Source organism: Emydura macquarii, unplaced genomic scaffold (genome assembly GCF_026122565.2).
Source record: "Emydura macquarii macquarii isolate MOO-44397 ecotype Brisbane River unplaced genomic scaffold, CSIRO-AGI_Emac_v2 contig_561, whole genome shotgun sequence".
NCBI lineage: Eukaryota > Metazoa > Chordata > Testudines > Chelidae > Emydura > Emydura macquarii.
The window spans coordinates 546014-561352 of record NW_027130698.1 but is presented as its reverse complement, the minus strand read 5'-3'; the positions used below and the strand labels follow the sequence as shown (position 1 = coordinate 561352).

General features: G+C 41.0%; 2 protein-coding genes across 3 annotated transcripts in view; one reads left to right on the top strand and one right to left on the bottom strand.

The window, feature by feature from the left end:
- Window positions 1-626: 626 nt before the first annotated feature.
- On the bottom strand, window positions 627-13328 carry CCNE1 (cyclin E1). 2 transcript variants are annotated; one of them, XM_067540004.1, is made up of 12 exons: window positions 13186-13328; window positions 12822-12872; window positions 12598-12688; window positions 12229-12297; window positions 6444-6583; window positions 6222-6357; window positions 5010-5156; window positions 3606-3701; window positions 3093-3227; window positions 2878-2989; window positions 2639-2796; window positions 627-1277 (listed from the first exon to the last, which is right to left on the bottom strand). In XM_067540004.1, the coding sequence occupies exons 2-12, from the start codon at window positions 12833-12835 to the stop codon at window positions 1155-1157; spliced, it is 1221 nt and encodes a 406-aa protein (XP_067396105.1). In that variant the 5' UTR covers window positions 12836-12872; window positions 13186-13328; the 3' UTR covers window positions 627-1154. The 2 variants fall into 2 exon arrangements, with proteins under 2 accessions (XP_067396105.1, XP_067396106.1); XM_067540005.1 differs by having other exon boundaries at window positions 12229-12288.
- A 218-nt stretch (window positions 13329-13546) lies between these two features.
- The window catches only part of LOC137147695 (uncharacterized protein F13E9.13, mitochondrial-like), a 33003-nt gene continuing 31210 nt past the window's right edge, over window positions 13547-15339 (top strand). Inside the window, exons 1-2 of the mRNA XM_067540006.1 lie at window positions 13547-13753; window positions 14047-14122. Coding sequence (XP_067396107.1) covers window positions 14050-14122 — 73 coding nt within the window. The 5' untranslated portion in view covers window positions 13547-13753; window positions 14047-14049. The remainder of the gene's footprint in view (window positions 13754-14046; window positions 14123-15339) is intronic.

Below are 15339 nucleotides of genomic sequence, written 5' to 3'. Positions count from 1 at the left end.
TTTAGATTATCAGATTTCTCTCTCACACACACACACACACACACACACACATACACACACACACACACACACACACACCTCCCCCTCCCAAACATTATCAGCAGGCTTTATAGTTTCAACACCAGGAATTTAATGAAAACACAAAACCATCCATATTCCATCCCTCATCTTCATTCTGCTTCTGCTTAGTTTATAGGAAACTAGCATGAGTAATGCTGAAAGCCTCCCAGAATTTTCAGCATTGCATTTGCAATAGAAACTGCTCACTGACATTTGGAAAAACAAGGGCCATGACAAACTGAAAAGCTATTTTACATCTCCTCCTCTCTGCAGTATGTGGAGGTGGAATACCAGAAGTTTCCAGAATACTCAAAGTTTCCAGAAATAGTCGTATTTTTTTCCAAATATTTTGAATACCATACAATATGAGCAGTCCCGGTTTTCAACTGTATTTTAACAACTTCATTCTCTGGATGGTCATATTTTCTGCATCAAAGAAGAGACTCTTAGTTCACAGGGAAACAGGTGGTGGTAACAGAAGATATCCTTAACACTCTTAACTCCCTCCCCCACCTCATGTTTTCAGCTTTGAAATAACTACATTTGCACACAGAGAATACAACAAATACACATAAAACAAGCTGTCTTGGACAGCATTTTTATTTAAAAATTGATATACAGAGACATAGCAGCATTTTTGTAAAAGGTTTTTAAAAAGTCAAGTTGCAAGCCAACAGCTTGAAAAGAGGCTCTAAAATGTAGTCTTCCACAGCAGTCTCAAGCCCATTTGCCCCCCACGAGGTGGAATGACCCCAGGATATCCAGACAGACAGACACACACAGTTGCAGTTTTTCAAGCCTTTTTTCTGAACAGTTGGTCACATCAAGTATCACCGTCCTTAGCAGCATTTGGAGCACTCTAAAGCGTTCTTTTAAGTGGCTGGTGTACTTGATCCATTTATTTAAAATATCAATAGTCAATAAAAACTTTCCATATAGAAGATTCTTCTGTCTCAAAAAAATTGCAAGTTTCCTTTTTAGAATCCATAAAAGCTTATAAACTTCACTGGCAGCATTTCCATAATGGGGCAGGATTCAGAACCAGCAAAAACAGGCACTTTAGCAAAATTGTCTCTGATGTGGACAGTTTGCAGTCATATCAGTGTCAGCCCAGTCGACTGTTTCTTACTACTTTGTGGTGGTGTGAGGACACCACTGGGTAAAGGAGAAGTCCTATTTTGCTCAGACAACATGGCCTGTTTTGCTTGAGCTTTGTCCTGAATAAGTAAAAGAAGATAAAGTTTAGGTTAGCGTGTTACAAAACCGACTTTGATATTCCAGATACACAGATTAATAGAAGATGCAGAAGACTTGAGGTATTACTGAAATGGTATTTAAATGCCCATTATATTTCCAAAGCTATCATTTACCGATTTAAACTTCTCTAGTTTGCTTTCACCAATCCATTACCCCATTTTAAAATTCCTACTCCATACCAAGACTGCCTATGAACAACCAACTGATAGCAGAATAAGTCAGAGTAAAGAAGCAGTGCTAATTCTTCAATTTAGGTAATTTTCCAGTGTGCTTAAAGTAATACCAATCTGAGTCCAGAGTGCAATTTGGCAGGTTCCTATATAGATCTACCAAACAACTTTACTGCCGTGAGATGCATGTATTATATTGCTAGTCAGACTCTGCAAATCATGATAGATCAATGTTAGCAGCATTTTGAATTCTCTTCATATCATCAGTATTAGATAGAGACCTTACAAGTGTATAAGAAAGCAGAATTTCATTTGCTATCAAGCTTTAGAGATGCTTTTATAATCCACTACATATTAATTAAAATCATTTTAATATAAAAGAATTAGTGAATAAAAAGTTAGTTACAGTTTATGATACATGGAGTGGAATTGCATCAAACAAATATATCCTGACCCTTAAAACATTATTGCTTGATTAATTCAACTAGTCAATTGCTAGCAATACCCTGCGACCATAAGATATCGATCTTACTGGTCTATAGTGAGAATTTAGTCACTGGCTGAGGAAAAAAGCATTTAAAAAAAAAAAAAAAATCAAGCGCAGCCATCCGAATTGAGCAAGTTTTTCTTTTCTAAAATTAGACTATTCTATCTTTTCAAATATGAGGAAGCTGCAGGACCACGAAAAAAAATGAAAAAATAAGCCCAGTATGCAACATCTGAAGCATCCCAAAGTGGATACCAAGTTAGGGGAAAGCAAGCCAGAGGGATTTTGTTTTCTTTCTTTGTCAAATGTATGCAAGATGATAAGTATATTTCTGACACAATACATACAAATAATCATCACATGCTCAATGCTTATGGCATCACCAAGAACACGCAATTTGAAGAGTGGCCCTTTTGCGCTAGGCACTGAACACAAGATGACATAAATTTAATCATAAATTGCACGTTTCTTTGGGCAGAGGCTGTGGTCATTTTAAATACTACTCCTTAAATATATACTATGTTTCATTTCTGAGAGGCATTTAGTTCATGAATTTGCTCTATCAGGTTGCAAATTAATATAAACTTAGCAATTCTTAAACTTTCCAAGAGGATATGTAATCTCTAAAGGCAAAAAACTATCCAGTGAAGATAAAAACACATACCAGCAAATCCAAGCTGTTTATGTGTGTTTGTATATTGTGCAAATCTTCAGCAGCTATGCCTCTGAAGTGTTTGAGTTTGGAGCTTCCTGCTTCCCTTATAGCAATAGCAAATGGAACCATCCATTTTACACACTCTTCTATGTCATACCATTCATAACCTGGAAGGTAAAGATAGTTGTATGAGCCTTAGGTTAACCTACTTGTCAGACAAACATTTGCAACTAGAAAATGCTAATTACCCGAAACCTTCTGCATCAATTCAGATGAGGAGAAGTGGTACAAAGCAGAAGCGGCAAGTACTCCATATGTGTATTTCAAGCAGCCAATATCGAGCACACAGAGATCCAAAAGCTACACAGGGAGAAGACAGACTCCTAACATGTGACAATCTCATATTACAAATGACAATTCTTAGCATAAGATGTACAGTATTTGGTGATGAAGTCAACCTTACCTCTGCTATTTGTACAAAGATTTGCTGGGGATATTGTGGCAGCAACACCTCATAAAGCTCATTTAGATATGCAACTTGCATGTAAATATTTAGCCATGATACAACTGTCAGTGGATTTAAATTCCAATTAAGAGTCTAGAAAAGATGCATATAAATTTGAAAAAAATGTTATCTCTATTTAAGTTAACATGCAACATTAGAATATGCAGATTATTCTTTACATCATTACCTAATGTTGGGGGAGACTGCATTGCCACTTATAGCAGCAGTGCAAAGAAAGTAGCGCTCTTTTTCCTAGTAAAACTGAACTTTCCCATGTAAAAACCAGATCAAGCCACCTTATCTGTAGCATTTGAGAAATATGTAATTACTGCATCTTATAGGGCACTAGTTTTAACTATAGGAAAATGTTACTCTACCAGCATATTACAACACAAATTGTAGCTCTCTGCTGTAGTCTGATCACATCATGATCCTTACTGAAGTGTAAATGACACAATTTCATAATTTTACCTTCATAATGATCAATTCCATGCTGAGGATTTCATCTTCTGCACAAGCTCCATCTGTAACATAAGCAAACTGGTGCAACTTTGGTGGATAGATTTCCTAAAAGATAAAATATATAATTCAAGTAGAACGTAGATATTGCACATGTAAAAAATCTGAACATTTCAAGTTGTGTAAAACTCAAATCTCAAGGCAGCCCAAGTGTTTATGGACTCTCCTGAGTCATGGCAGTGATAAAAATGGCTTCCCAAACAGCACATTTCTTGCTCAGCGATTTCGTTTTCCCTTTTTGATTAATCAGTACAAATGCTAAGCAGAGTTTGACTGCAAGGGATACAATACATGTTCTTATAGCTCATAACAAGATCTTCAGGTCAGTTATTCTACCACCTCACAAATCCAACTCTGTATACTCCTACTACATTCCTGGAGACAATGGCCATAACATTTGCATATTCCTACAAATGTTTTATTCAAAGCTGAATAATGTGCCACCACATTTACTAGAGTGTGGGGTAGGGGTGGTCTATTTTTGCATCACATTAGAACAGAATTAGCCCTTTAAAAGAAATACCATTATTAGGAACAACATGGCAAATGACCTTTTCTTATTTCCCAAAAGTATGATTATGAACCTGGTGCACAATGTAGATGTGATGTGAGGATGTACCTCCAGAGGTTGAGAGATAGGTCTGGTCTAAATTTGACCTGCTAAGAAAGGCAGCGGAGGGTAAGAAATAGACATTAGCACCAATTGAGTCTTTAGCTCAGCAGTTTAAATGCTCTTCTAACACAGCTGTTTTTCAGACAGGTTGCCTTCCCCAACTCTTCCACCCACTTGACAGGTGAAAGCTTTACCCTGATCACATTTAAAAAAAAAAAAAAAAAAAATTGATGAGGCCTTATGATTTAGAAGCAAAGCAAGGATTTGTGCCAGAGAATACCTTAAGGAATCAAATACATTCCAGTGATTTCTATTTCTCTTCACCTTTAAGAGTTAAAAATCAAGAGAAAGTCACTTATTTTAATAGTTGAGTTTTTCAAACAATTAAGGAATAACTCCTGAGTTGTCATTTAGTTCCAATGTCAGTTATGCTATTTATTAAAAGTGGTGTCTGGACACAGAGGCCAACATCAAAACTCAAAAGTTACCTCAGGTATCTAACTTTACCTCAGTCTTTGTATTTCCTATGAGTACAAAGAAACGGCATATTCAGGGATAACCTTATATAGAGTAATATAGGCTAGAGGGGAAGTGTAGCAAGAGTTGAGCCTTCTTTCTCCCTCTCTTTCCAAAAAAGTTCTTTTCCCTGCAATTACTTCCATTAAGCAAAGATGTGTCCGGCACACAACAGAAACAAGCATTTCCCAGCTGCTCATGTTTAGCCATAAGCTAAAGAATTTTACCTCAAGCTTTGCAGCTATGAATAAAGACGAAATGCCAATAAGCTGCAATAGTGTTTTCACAACATTTTGTTGTGTTGCCATAAACCGATCAAAGAAATCCTGTGCCAAGTAAAAGGTCTCTCTATGAAGCTTATAGACCTCACAAACCTGCAAGAGATAAACAATACATATTCATAGGGAAAGTACGGAGTACATACAAGTACTTTTAGTACCAAACCAACTCATGTACCTACAATGGGGGTTTTGTCTTAAGCAGTGTATAACATTAAACAATGCAAGCCTAGGGATATATTTCATACACTAGCCTTTAATATAAAAAGCTGAAATCAAATATGGGGTATAGGAAGAGTAGGAGTTTAGTGGTCTCATTTTTGTGCTCATATCACAAAAGGAATTTGTCAGTAGCACGCTTTGGTTTTCCAAAATCAAATGCAACAGCAGACGGAGTAAAGATTCAAGTCCTTTTGTGGGGGGAAAAGACAAACCAAAAAAACTTGGGAAAGCATGCATGTCACAAGAACAGAGCATCAGGTCTTCATTTTCACAAATAAGTAGCCTCCCCTCAGTCTAATACCGGAAAGAATTATCACAAGGTGGTTGTGACAGACAGAACACTTGTCAGTCTTCTAAGCCAGTAAATGGCCAACAGGAAGATACTGTGCAACAGGATTGTTTAAAAAAAACATTTTCATTCAAAGATTACTATGCTAGAAACAGTTGTGTATATATAGAAACAGTAGCATATGGTGAGACTATTAGAATTAGGAAACATTATCAGGGTTCCCACCTTCTCTACCCATACCATCACTTCCCCTCCACCATTACTTCATCTTCATTTGCTTTGCTTTAGTCTAGAATGCAAAATGCTGCAATACATTAAGTGTTTTAAGATCAAGGCAGAAGTAGGCTTCACATTCACTGAGTACAAGTTTGATAAACTATTCTTGTATTACATATGAAATTATCAGCTTGCACACTTGAAACTTGAGCCATTAGCACCAAATAAGTAGTACTTAATTTTACCAAAGTAAAATTTCTTAGATGTCAGACTGAGTGAACAAGTTCCATTAATATTCTGGTGCTTTATGCATTATGTAAAGTTCATGAAAATGCAGATCATACTACATATTTAGGAAAAATCCATGTTATTCAGGACATCTCTATACTCACCTACAGCATGCTTAAAGTGTTAGCAAGAACAGCAAAACTCACCTCCATTAGCCAGTCTAGAAGAATTGTTCGCATTTTAGGTTGCAAGAGAGGGTGCTTTTGCATATAATGTTTATCCCTCACATATGTCTGTTCTTTGTTTAACATGTTTTTCCATACATCATCTCTATTTGCCCAGCTATGGAAAAAAATAAATATGTTAAGTATCAACTGTTAAGTGGTGAATGGGGCAGACAAAAAAAGGGGGAAATGAAATACAATTACCCCAGAATTGGTAGCGGTGAAGTTCTAGCTGGACAAAGTCTTAGGTGTACAAAATGAGAGAAGCCAGTATTAACTGGCTCATCTTTATCTGGTGTGGGGATCAGCATGTGGGGACTTTTCTGGATATCATTATTCCAAGGCTATTAAAGGAAAGAAAAAAGTATTGCACTATAACTGGTTTTATAGTAATGCACACAGACTAAAGACGCAGTATGTCAGACATGTGATCACTCCTGTAGATAACTAAAATTCAAACACATGTAGAGGTGTATTTTCACACTAAGCAAGCCTTTCGATTGCTGGTCTTAAACAAGTCATTTACCTTTCATGTTTTGGGATGGAATGGTCACAGGTGTCTCATGGAAAGACAAGTGTTCTAGTTAGAGAGAGTTTTGTCGCTAGGATGTGTTTTTTCTCACCAAGATAATTTTGCATGAAAGTAGGATTTTTGTCTGGGAGTCCCACCTGCTTATCCCACTGAAGTTCGAATCCCTCTGTTTATGTCGCCACAATCAAGGATTAGGACTTCAAGTGAGGAATAAGTAAATGTCAAAGATCCTGCTTTTATGCAAAGTCGTTAGTAATGAACACAGCAGAGGAGGAATGCTGGTTTTATTTAGTCTTTCAAGATTCAGAGGTTATTGACTACTCATTTTGTGAAGTTGGTTAAGCAGAAAGCAAACTCTTTGCTATCACTTGCGATATATTAAAATGATTCTTTGTATACATTTTATTTGCCCTAAGATGTTCCCTCTTAGAAAAGAGCGAACGAACTCATAACAGGTAGTTCATTCATATACAGAATAGAGACTAAAAAATCTGTGAATGTTAGACGCCTGACATTCCAGCTGTTATAACGTGTTATTATGCATTTGGAACAGGACACAGACCTAAATTCTACTTTCTTTTAAAGAATGCTTATCTTTATACTGTTTTGCTTTTTCTTAAAAATCTTATCACTCCAGTTCATAAAGAAAGGCAGAACCCATTTTGCTTAGCACAATGTTCTGAAAGTTCATAAAGAAAAAAAATCCTATCACCATGAGTAAGCACATTTATTTTTAATTTTAATTAAAACTTGCATTTGAGCCTAGCATTGGAGGCAACCTTCTTACTGAAAAAGGGATGTAATTTGTAACAGTGGAAGGGTCAAAAGTTTCAGCAAATTCTCAACCTGCTTTAAATAGAAGATACTTGTTTTATAAGTTAAAAAAAAGAAAAGAAAAACCCCTTATGAATCAGTTTCTAAATCTGAGCTTTTACTCTACCTTTGCTACAACTGACACCACTTTCCACCACTAGGTTCAGAATGCTCATTTCAGTTTATTCATAGTGAAATTTTTTTTTTAAAAAGCTAGGCAGTTTTCCTCTTTAAAGAGAGGTCTCAAAGTTGTGCATGCAAATCTATCACAGCCATGTGTACAGCTGTGTCCATAATCCAAATGCTGCTTGTGTTACTATTCAACCGGGGGAGGAGGGGGGGAACAGATGTATCATTCAAAGTAAAATGACAGCAGATTCCCTATGAACTTAAAGTTTGAAGCGTCACGTCAGCACTTAATTTTTGTCCTTCCTCTAGTTTAGATATTTTAGTCACACCTTGTCCTCCAATTACATGGCAGGCACAACTGACAGTCCTTTGAGAGCAGTTAATCAAACAGACTGTGGGTTGGATAAGAACTGCAAGGAAGAAGAATTATTATATACTATCTGTATAGTGTGGCACATGCTTGGAACCTCAAAAAGACTAGATTGTGAGGGCAGGAACCTTAACAGACAACACGTAGACAAAATGGGGGCAATGGGGAATGCAAACAAAGGCGGATGAAATTTATCAATACAGTGAAGTACAGCATTTAGGTGTTTTTAAATAAAAAGATAAACCTCAATTGGATTGGGATGAGAGGATGTGCTAGAGTTTAAGAGCAAAATGATGTTTAAGAGTGAAATGATAGGTGAGATTGGGTGTGGTCAGAGCAGCAAGCAAGGTAGACTATCTTTAGAGGCAGCATTTTAGATAGACTGAAGAAGCAAGATGGCTATCTAGCAAGCTAGTGAGGAGGAAGAGATTACGGTCATTGAAGTGAGGGATTATTATTGCTTGGACAAGGGTTTTGGCAGGGGAGATGGAGATGGCTACCGACACTGGAGATACTACAAAGAGTAGAAAGATTTCATGACAGCACCAATTTCATATGAGGAAATGTATCAGAAAAGTTGTATTGTATCAACTGAGAGGATTGTGAAGTTGTCATTAGTGAAAGAGGGGGAAAAACTATTTTGATTTTTGCCAAGCTTAGTTTAAGTTTGCATAAAACTAGTCCCCAAATCCAGGGGCCACAATCAGCTCCTCTGCAGGGATCCCCCTTGTACTGAGGATGGCAGGTGCAGCTGAAAATCTTGGCAATGTAGCAGAGGACATCCTATGGTTCCTGGGCTCCTCCAGAGGCACAGTGCAATGCTGGAGCAAGAGCTGAAGCGGAATGTGAGCCAAGACCAGAATTCAGCAAGAAATGGAAGCCAAAGAATTTAGTGTGGAAGAGCTGTGGTTTTTTATGTGAGGTGTATGGAGTTCTCTGGCAAGAAAGCTCAGATACTGCAATGATGGCTGTGGTAAAAACCCCATATTTTATTTATATCTATATCAACAGGAAGGAAGAGATGCAGAATTCAAGAAAGTTAATGGCATGGCAGTCATAGGACCCAAAAAAAAAAAAAAAAAAAAAAAGGAAAGACAGAAGCAGAATGAAGAAATCTATCCATGAATGAACAAGCAGCTCTAAATAAAACTAGACCATGGCTGTATGCAAGGGATTGTCTCAGAATTACTGAAGGAAAGAGGGAGAAAGGAAGACGCATGGAAGCTGAAGTTACCAAACACGACGGTGGGATCAGCAGAGGATAAGGAGGGATATAAATTGAGCCTCTACCCCAACTCCCCCAAAACCCCAGCATCTGCTGACAAGAAGTGCCTGAAGTTAAGGGTTTGGAATAATGCTGTTCTCCACAATTTGCCTACAGAAAGTGACAGGTAATGCAATTCAAGTTAGTTTCATTCACTGAAGGCACTAGATTCAAGTATCATGGTACAGGAAAGATACACAAAGCAGTTCTACCAGCCAGCATCAAAAAGGGAACAGAAGTGTTAAAGAAGTCAGACAAGAGAAGGAATCATTGCGATTAATGTTTCAATTTCCAACCATAAATTTGGTAGTCCACATAATTTACATCAAAGATTATGTTGACTACTAAACTCACTATCCAGGTCTCCCTTTAGTGTATTATGTGGAAAAAATAACCCCAGTTTAAAGGATTCTTGTTTCACAAGACATCCTGTTAACGTATCAGTACCAGTTAGGTATGAGCAAAATTAGATTGAGAATTGCTAAAAGAACTAAAACAGTGCCTGTTATCTTACTTCAAAACCAAATACAGAATTTCTGCAGTACTCTGCTCCCACCAGCCTGATTCAAACAACCGTTTTATCACATAAAGGGTAACTACATCCTAATTAAAAGCTTGGGCCTTATGTTCAACGGAAACAAGCTAATGAATTGGGTATTAATATGCCATAAGTGGGATGTGACTGTGCTACTTTATACATGAAGCAAAATGGAGCTACAACCAGTATACAATTTATTATAAAGAAAAAAAAAGGCTATAGAGTGTATGCTGCACAGGATTTATGGCTACTTGCACATTAAAATTTGCTATGCTATTGTTGCGCACCATCTTGCTTTCTCACTAGAAATCATACAAGCTTGCTGTACTGCTGCTGGAACTACACACACCGACCATCTCATTAGCGGCCTATGGCAATTTATATCCTAGAATAGCTTGTGTCACACCACAGACTGCAGAGCTGCCGCTGTGCAACCAAATGTTAGCTTCATGGATTTGTCAAAGGATAACTATCTGTTATAACAAAGTATCCACAGAATCTTCTCAATATACAGACTGATACTCAGGTACCCCTTTTATTTATGAAATACAGAGATGCAGGACCTTATCCTCATCAGTGTCAAGTGGGTTTACAGGAAATTAAGACTTTAATTTATATGTCAGGAATTGGTGCTTTAACTGTATTTCAATATACCAATCATTCATGGAGTAATTGTCCCAGCATCTATTAAAAAAAAATCTAATATTCATGTTTAGAAAAGACTAATTCCATTTCTAGTTCTGAGATAAGAAGAATTACAATAAGAGCATTTTATTCTAAACATTTCAACTTTCTTTCTACTGCCATTTTGGGGAGGGGGATAAATATCTGGGTTTATGTTATTAGAGTTTATTAGTAGGTAGCTACTGTATAATACTCACAAAAAACCCTCAGACTGAGGGATGCTTATTATGGAGGTGGAACTGTAGTGAAAGAGAGACAGCTCCCACTTGTCAAAAGTGATAAATTAGTTTAATATACTGTTTAAAAGGAAGACAGACGGGAAGGAGAAATTCCCTCATTAAATGCTCACCATTTGAGCCCTGCTTAATATGTTGAGTGATAACTAGTATATGCAGTTGTAACAAGCAGAGGCCATTCCAAACAATGATGTCCATCTGTTATGGTAGCACTTTAGTCTTCAAACTTCCAGCTGCCACTTCTGGTTAGATGTACTGCATTATACATAACCTTATTACTGAATGAATAGGTGCTGTATTCCCCAGTCATGACTTTTGCAGCTTAAATATCACCCTACATGTGCATTAATTAGCTCAAGTCCTAAGAAGGAGTGTGTATGTATATTCTATTTCTTCATGCCTCAGCCAAATTTAACGTGCACATACGTCTAAAGGTGTACAGTGAGTAGAACCTAACTTAACACAGTACATCTCATACTATGTATGAAAGTGTGGGGCAGTAACCGATAGCGAAGTGGAACAAAGGAAGAATGGAAGTAGAATAGAAGAATGAAATTCAGAATGACTCCTATTTCAAAATCAAAACTAAGTTCTTCTAATATTGTCATGGGGAGATTTAGAAACCTGGCACTGCCGGCTAGAGGACATTGTTTCTCCTCCCCATCTCCACCCGTCCTAGGCCAATTAAGGTTGTCTATCTCAACTACCCCTAGTGCCTTTATAAGGACTGCTGTGCCTTACCCTAAAGAAACTTTGGGTTCAGCACTGCCCCTGAATTGTACATCCACTGGCATATAACATTGTAAATTTCCAAATCCCAACTTTAATCCTTTTGATTTTTGGCACTCAGACAACATTGAGTGTCACAGCAACAACAAATCATGGATGGGCTGGAGGAGGAATACAGATGTCCTCTTTTCCACACTCATATTTAAAGTAGGAAGACGGTTGTAACAGGGTCCAAACTGTCAATTATATTGAAGTGGATGGGACTTGTGTCCTGGGCTTCAGTCATGAGGTGTGCAGCACACAGGCAGACCCCCTGCTTTGCACAACTCTGTAATGAAATCAATGGGGCTCTTTGCAGTGATCCACCCATGAAAGATCAAGGCCTTTTAGTACATAAATCCTAGCAAACCCAGAACATTTGGTCAAACTAGAGTAATGCCACATGACTTCAGACAGACCTCATCTGTTCTATTACATCTTTAAAGATCCCATGCCACCTTGTATAAATTGAGGGGGTTTCTCATTTCTCTTAGTGTCTTTGGCCAAAAGTCTCCCCTCCCCCATTACCATGCAGCATGCTAGTGGTGCTTTGTGCATAGAGTTGCTGAAATCCTCTAAGCTCCAAGCAAACTATATAAATAAAAAATATTATAGTAGTATCAGTAACTATGGTATCAACAGCCAAATCAATTACCTGGTTTTCATATTGCTTTTTCTTGTTCATTTCCATTTTAGCAATTTCTTCATCTGGATCCTGTAAGAACTAAAATGAGGAAAGAGAAAAGAGAGCCACATACTAACAAGAAAACAGACTCCAGGCCAAACTCTGCTCTGAGTCACACCGGTGTAAATCCAGTTACTCTGGGCAGATTACACCCATGTGACAGAGCACAGCACTTGACCCAGTTACCATACAGTCAAAATGCCAAATGGACATTCACAATCCAACAAGGACACAAGAGACTATGGGCCAAACATTTCAGCAGAGGGAGGCCAGATTTACACAGGAATGAGAGAGCAGGATTTAGCCCTAGAGGATCAAAGTGAGCCATTTTGTACTTACAGTCGCCACATCAGCTTTCCTCTTTCGGGTTCGCATGGCAAGGTCAGCAGCACCCTCACCCTTGAGGGGAACCGTCTCATCCATGTAATCACTGCCAAGAAACAGAGATACAAGGGCACAGACCCCTCAACAAGGGAGTCTCCTCTGGGATCTGCCTAATGGAGACCTTGGCCTACCCCTCCCTTTCCACCCTCACATGCCTTGAAAGGGGTGGAGAGACTCACCTCTCCCTGCGCATGGTGCCTGGATGGGACGGGGCGAGACTGGATCCGACCCTAGAAGGAGGGAAAGGCAGAGGTTAGGGGGGGTAACTCCCCATAAAGGCGGTGGCGGCAGCTGCAGCTCCCCAGCCCCCACAAAGGGCCCCGAACGCGCGGGCGGCGGGGACTGGGGGAGGGGGAAAGCTCATCGCCGGGGAGCGGAGCGGACTCCCCCGGGCTTTAGGGGTGCCGGGGTCGGATGCAGGGTGCATCAGGGGGAATCGGCTACGGCCGGGAGCTCGCCGCCTCCCCAGCCGGGCACCTCCAGGAAACGGCCATGGGGGAGCCCCGGGCATGGGCACCCCATCCTCACCCCTCACAGCCTTACCCCGGGGCGCACCAGCCCGGCGCGGGGAGCTGCCCGTGCCCGGCGGCTGCAGCGCGGACTGGGCGCTGGGCAGGGCAGGCGGGGAGACGAGGGGGGAGCGAGGCGCGGGCGGGCTCCACTGGGCGCCTCCTGCCTCACAGCGCGGCCGCTCCCGTCCCTGCGCAGAGAGCGGCGCCGGCCGAGCGGGACATTTAAATTAGAGGGCGCGGGGCCTCCTCCCTGGCCGGCCCGCACACGTGGCCCCGCGCGGGGCACCGCGGGGAGCCGGCCGGGGCTGGGGCTGCGCGGGGAAGCGGTAGGGTGCAGAGGGGCTGGGGCCGGGGCCGAGGCCGAGGCATGAGGAGAGGTCCCGGGGCCAGGGCGGCGCGGCCACCCGGCGACTCGAGGCGGGCAGCCGGCTCGGGCGGGGCCTGCGGCTGCAGGGGAGGAGCTGGCGGCCCAGACGCGGAAGCAGGAGGAAGCAGCGTGGCTTCCCCTGGATGTAAACAAGGCGCCGGGGCCGGGACAGGCCGAGGGGGTCGCACCGCGGAGAAGGCGCCGGCCCTCGGGGCTTCCCCGAGCCGCCCAGGTAACGGGGAGCGGTCAGGACCGGAGGCCGGACGTCCCGACTTCTGGGGCGGGGGGGAAGCTGGCTCGGGCAGCGGGCCCGGTTGAGGTTTGTAGCGCCTGCCTGTGTAGGCTGTGCCTGCCCTGGGTCAGTGCAAGCAGACTTTCCACTTTAGGAAGCTCCTGATCTTTAAATCTCATCTCTTCCTTTCCCATGTATTGCCGCAGTCACGCTGGGCTGCAGCTTACAGTACTTGTGTGTTTAGAGCTTCCCCCCGTAAGACTGACTGGCACACCCTATCTCTGTATCTATAGGTCATGAAGTTTTTGAAGCTCTTTGGACGATTAAAGTCAGTTGTCATCGGGATGGTGCATGTGGGGGCATTACCAGGTAAAAAATAAAATGTTTTTATGCTGACTGCAGCCCAGATAAACGTGAGTCTGAGCTAAGAAATACCTCACTGACACATGATTGCCATTTTGATTACTGTAATTTGTTAGAAGTGGAGCTATCACATTAACATTCTTCCACATTGTCCACCTCGCTGCCCCTTGCCTACCTTCAGATGTCCATAATCTTCATACCATAATCTAGTAAGGTAGAAATGCACTCTGCACCCTATGATTACAACACAGCGGGTGCTGTTATGTGTAACCAGATCCAGTCTTTGCACAGAGTGTGCTTCCTTGACTTTACTTAAATTGCACAAATTTGTTGGCTGGATTTGCTCTGCTGTCCACAGCATTAGAATAGGTGACATTTTATGAATACAGCCATGCATGGATACAGAATTTGTGTTTGCATCCGATCCGCAATCGTGAGCTGCGGATATCTACAGTTTTGCAGGGCTTTACTTATGAGATCCCCATGGCTCTGGGCAGCTGCAACATCCTAAGGCCGTGGGAAGGGAGCCAGAAGAACTACAGTCTGTGTTATTTTTTTAAAAGGGAATATTAGAAGTTAATCTTGTTGTAGAGCTCATCATTCCCCGAGAGGGAAGGCACTGGAGAATGGCTGGTGAGGAACTGAGAAATTGTGGGAAGGAGTGGGAGACAAAAGATAAGGGTTTCTTGTCAAGATCTAGTGATAGGGACCTGACTGGAAGCACAATAGCTGAGATGAGCATGTAGAGTTTCTCACTGGGACATTGTCCCTTTACTTCCCAATGGAGCATCTTTTATATTAGCCTCTGGATAGTGCAGCTAGTCAGGGTCAGGCAAATTCTTCAGGCCCTGCCCAGAGTGATCTTATGGCCATGGCAGACAAATTGAAGGTGAGCAGTAAGGTCAGTATGTTGTTTTTTTTTTTTAGAGTGGCTTCTGAGTTTGGTCGCTCGATTTGTGACACCTACAGCTTGATTTTCAGAGGTGCTGAATGCCTCTTCTGTTGGAGTTGGGAGTGCTGAGCATCTCTGGGGGGAAAAAAAGCCTAAAGTTAGGTACCAAAATATCAGAGGCACTTGAAAGTTTTTGAACTCAATCTTACCTTTGGGGACAACAGATAGAAAAACTGCAGATTTCACTGCTCTTCGTCTGTTACTCAGCAATGCATTATTTTGCAAAGTTTACTATTGTAGGTGTATGTCTGTGTCTTGGATACAGGCCTAT

Excerpts from the sequence above, each read along its gene's own strand:
- CCNE1 (XM_067540004.1), bottom strand. Across the intron at positions 6,358-6,443 it reads TCACCGCTACCAATTCTGGG|CTGGGCAAATAGAGATGATG; the intron begins GTAATTGTATTT and ends TTTTTTCCATAG. Across the intron at positions 2,990-3,092 it reads TCTTTGTACAAATAGCAGAG|CTTTTGGATCTCTGTGTGCT; the intron begins GTAAGGTTGACT and ends CTCCCTGTGTAG.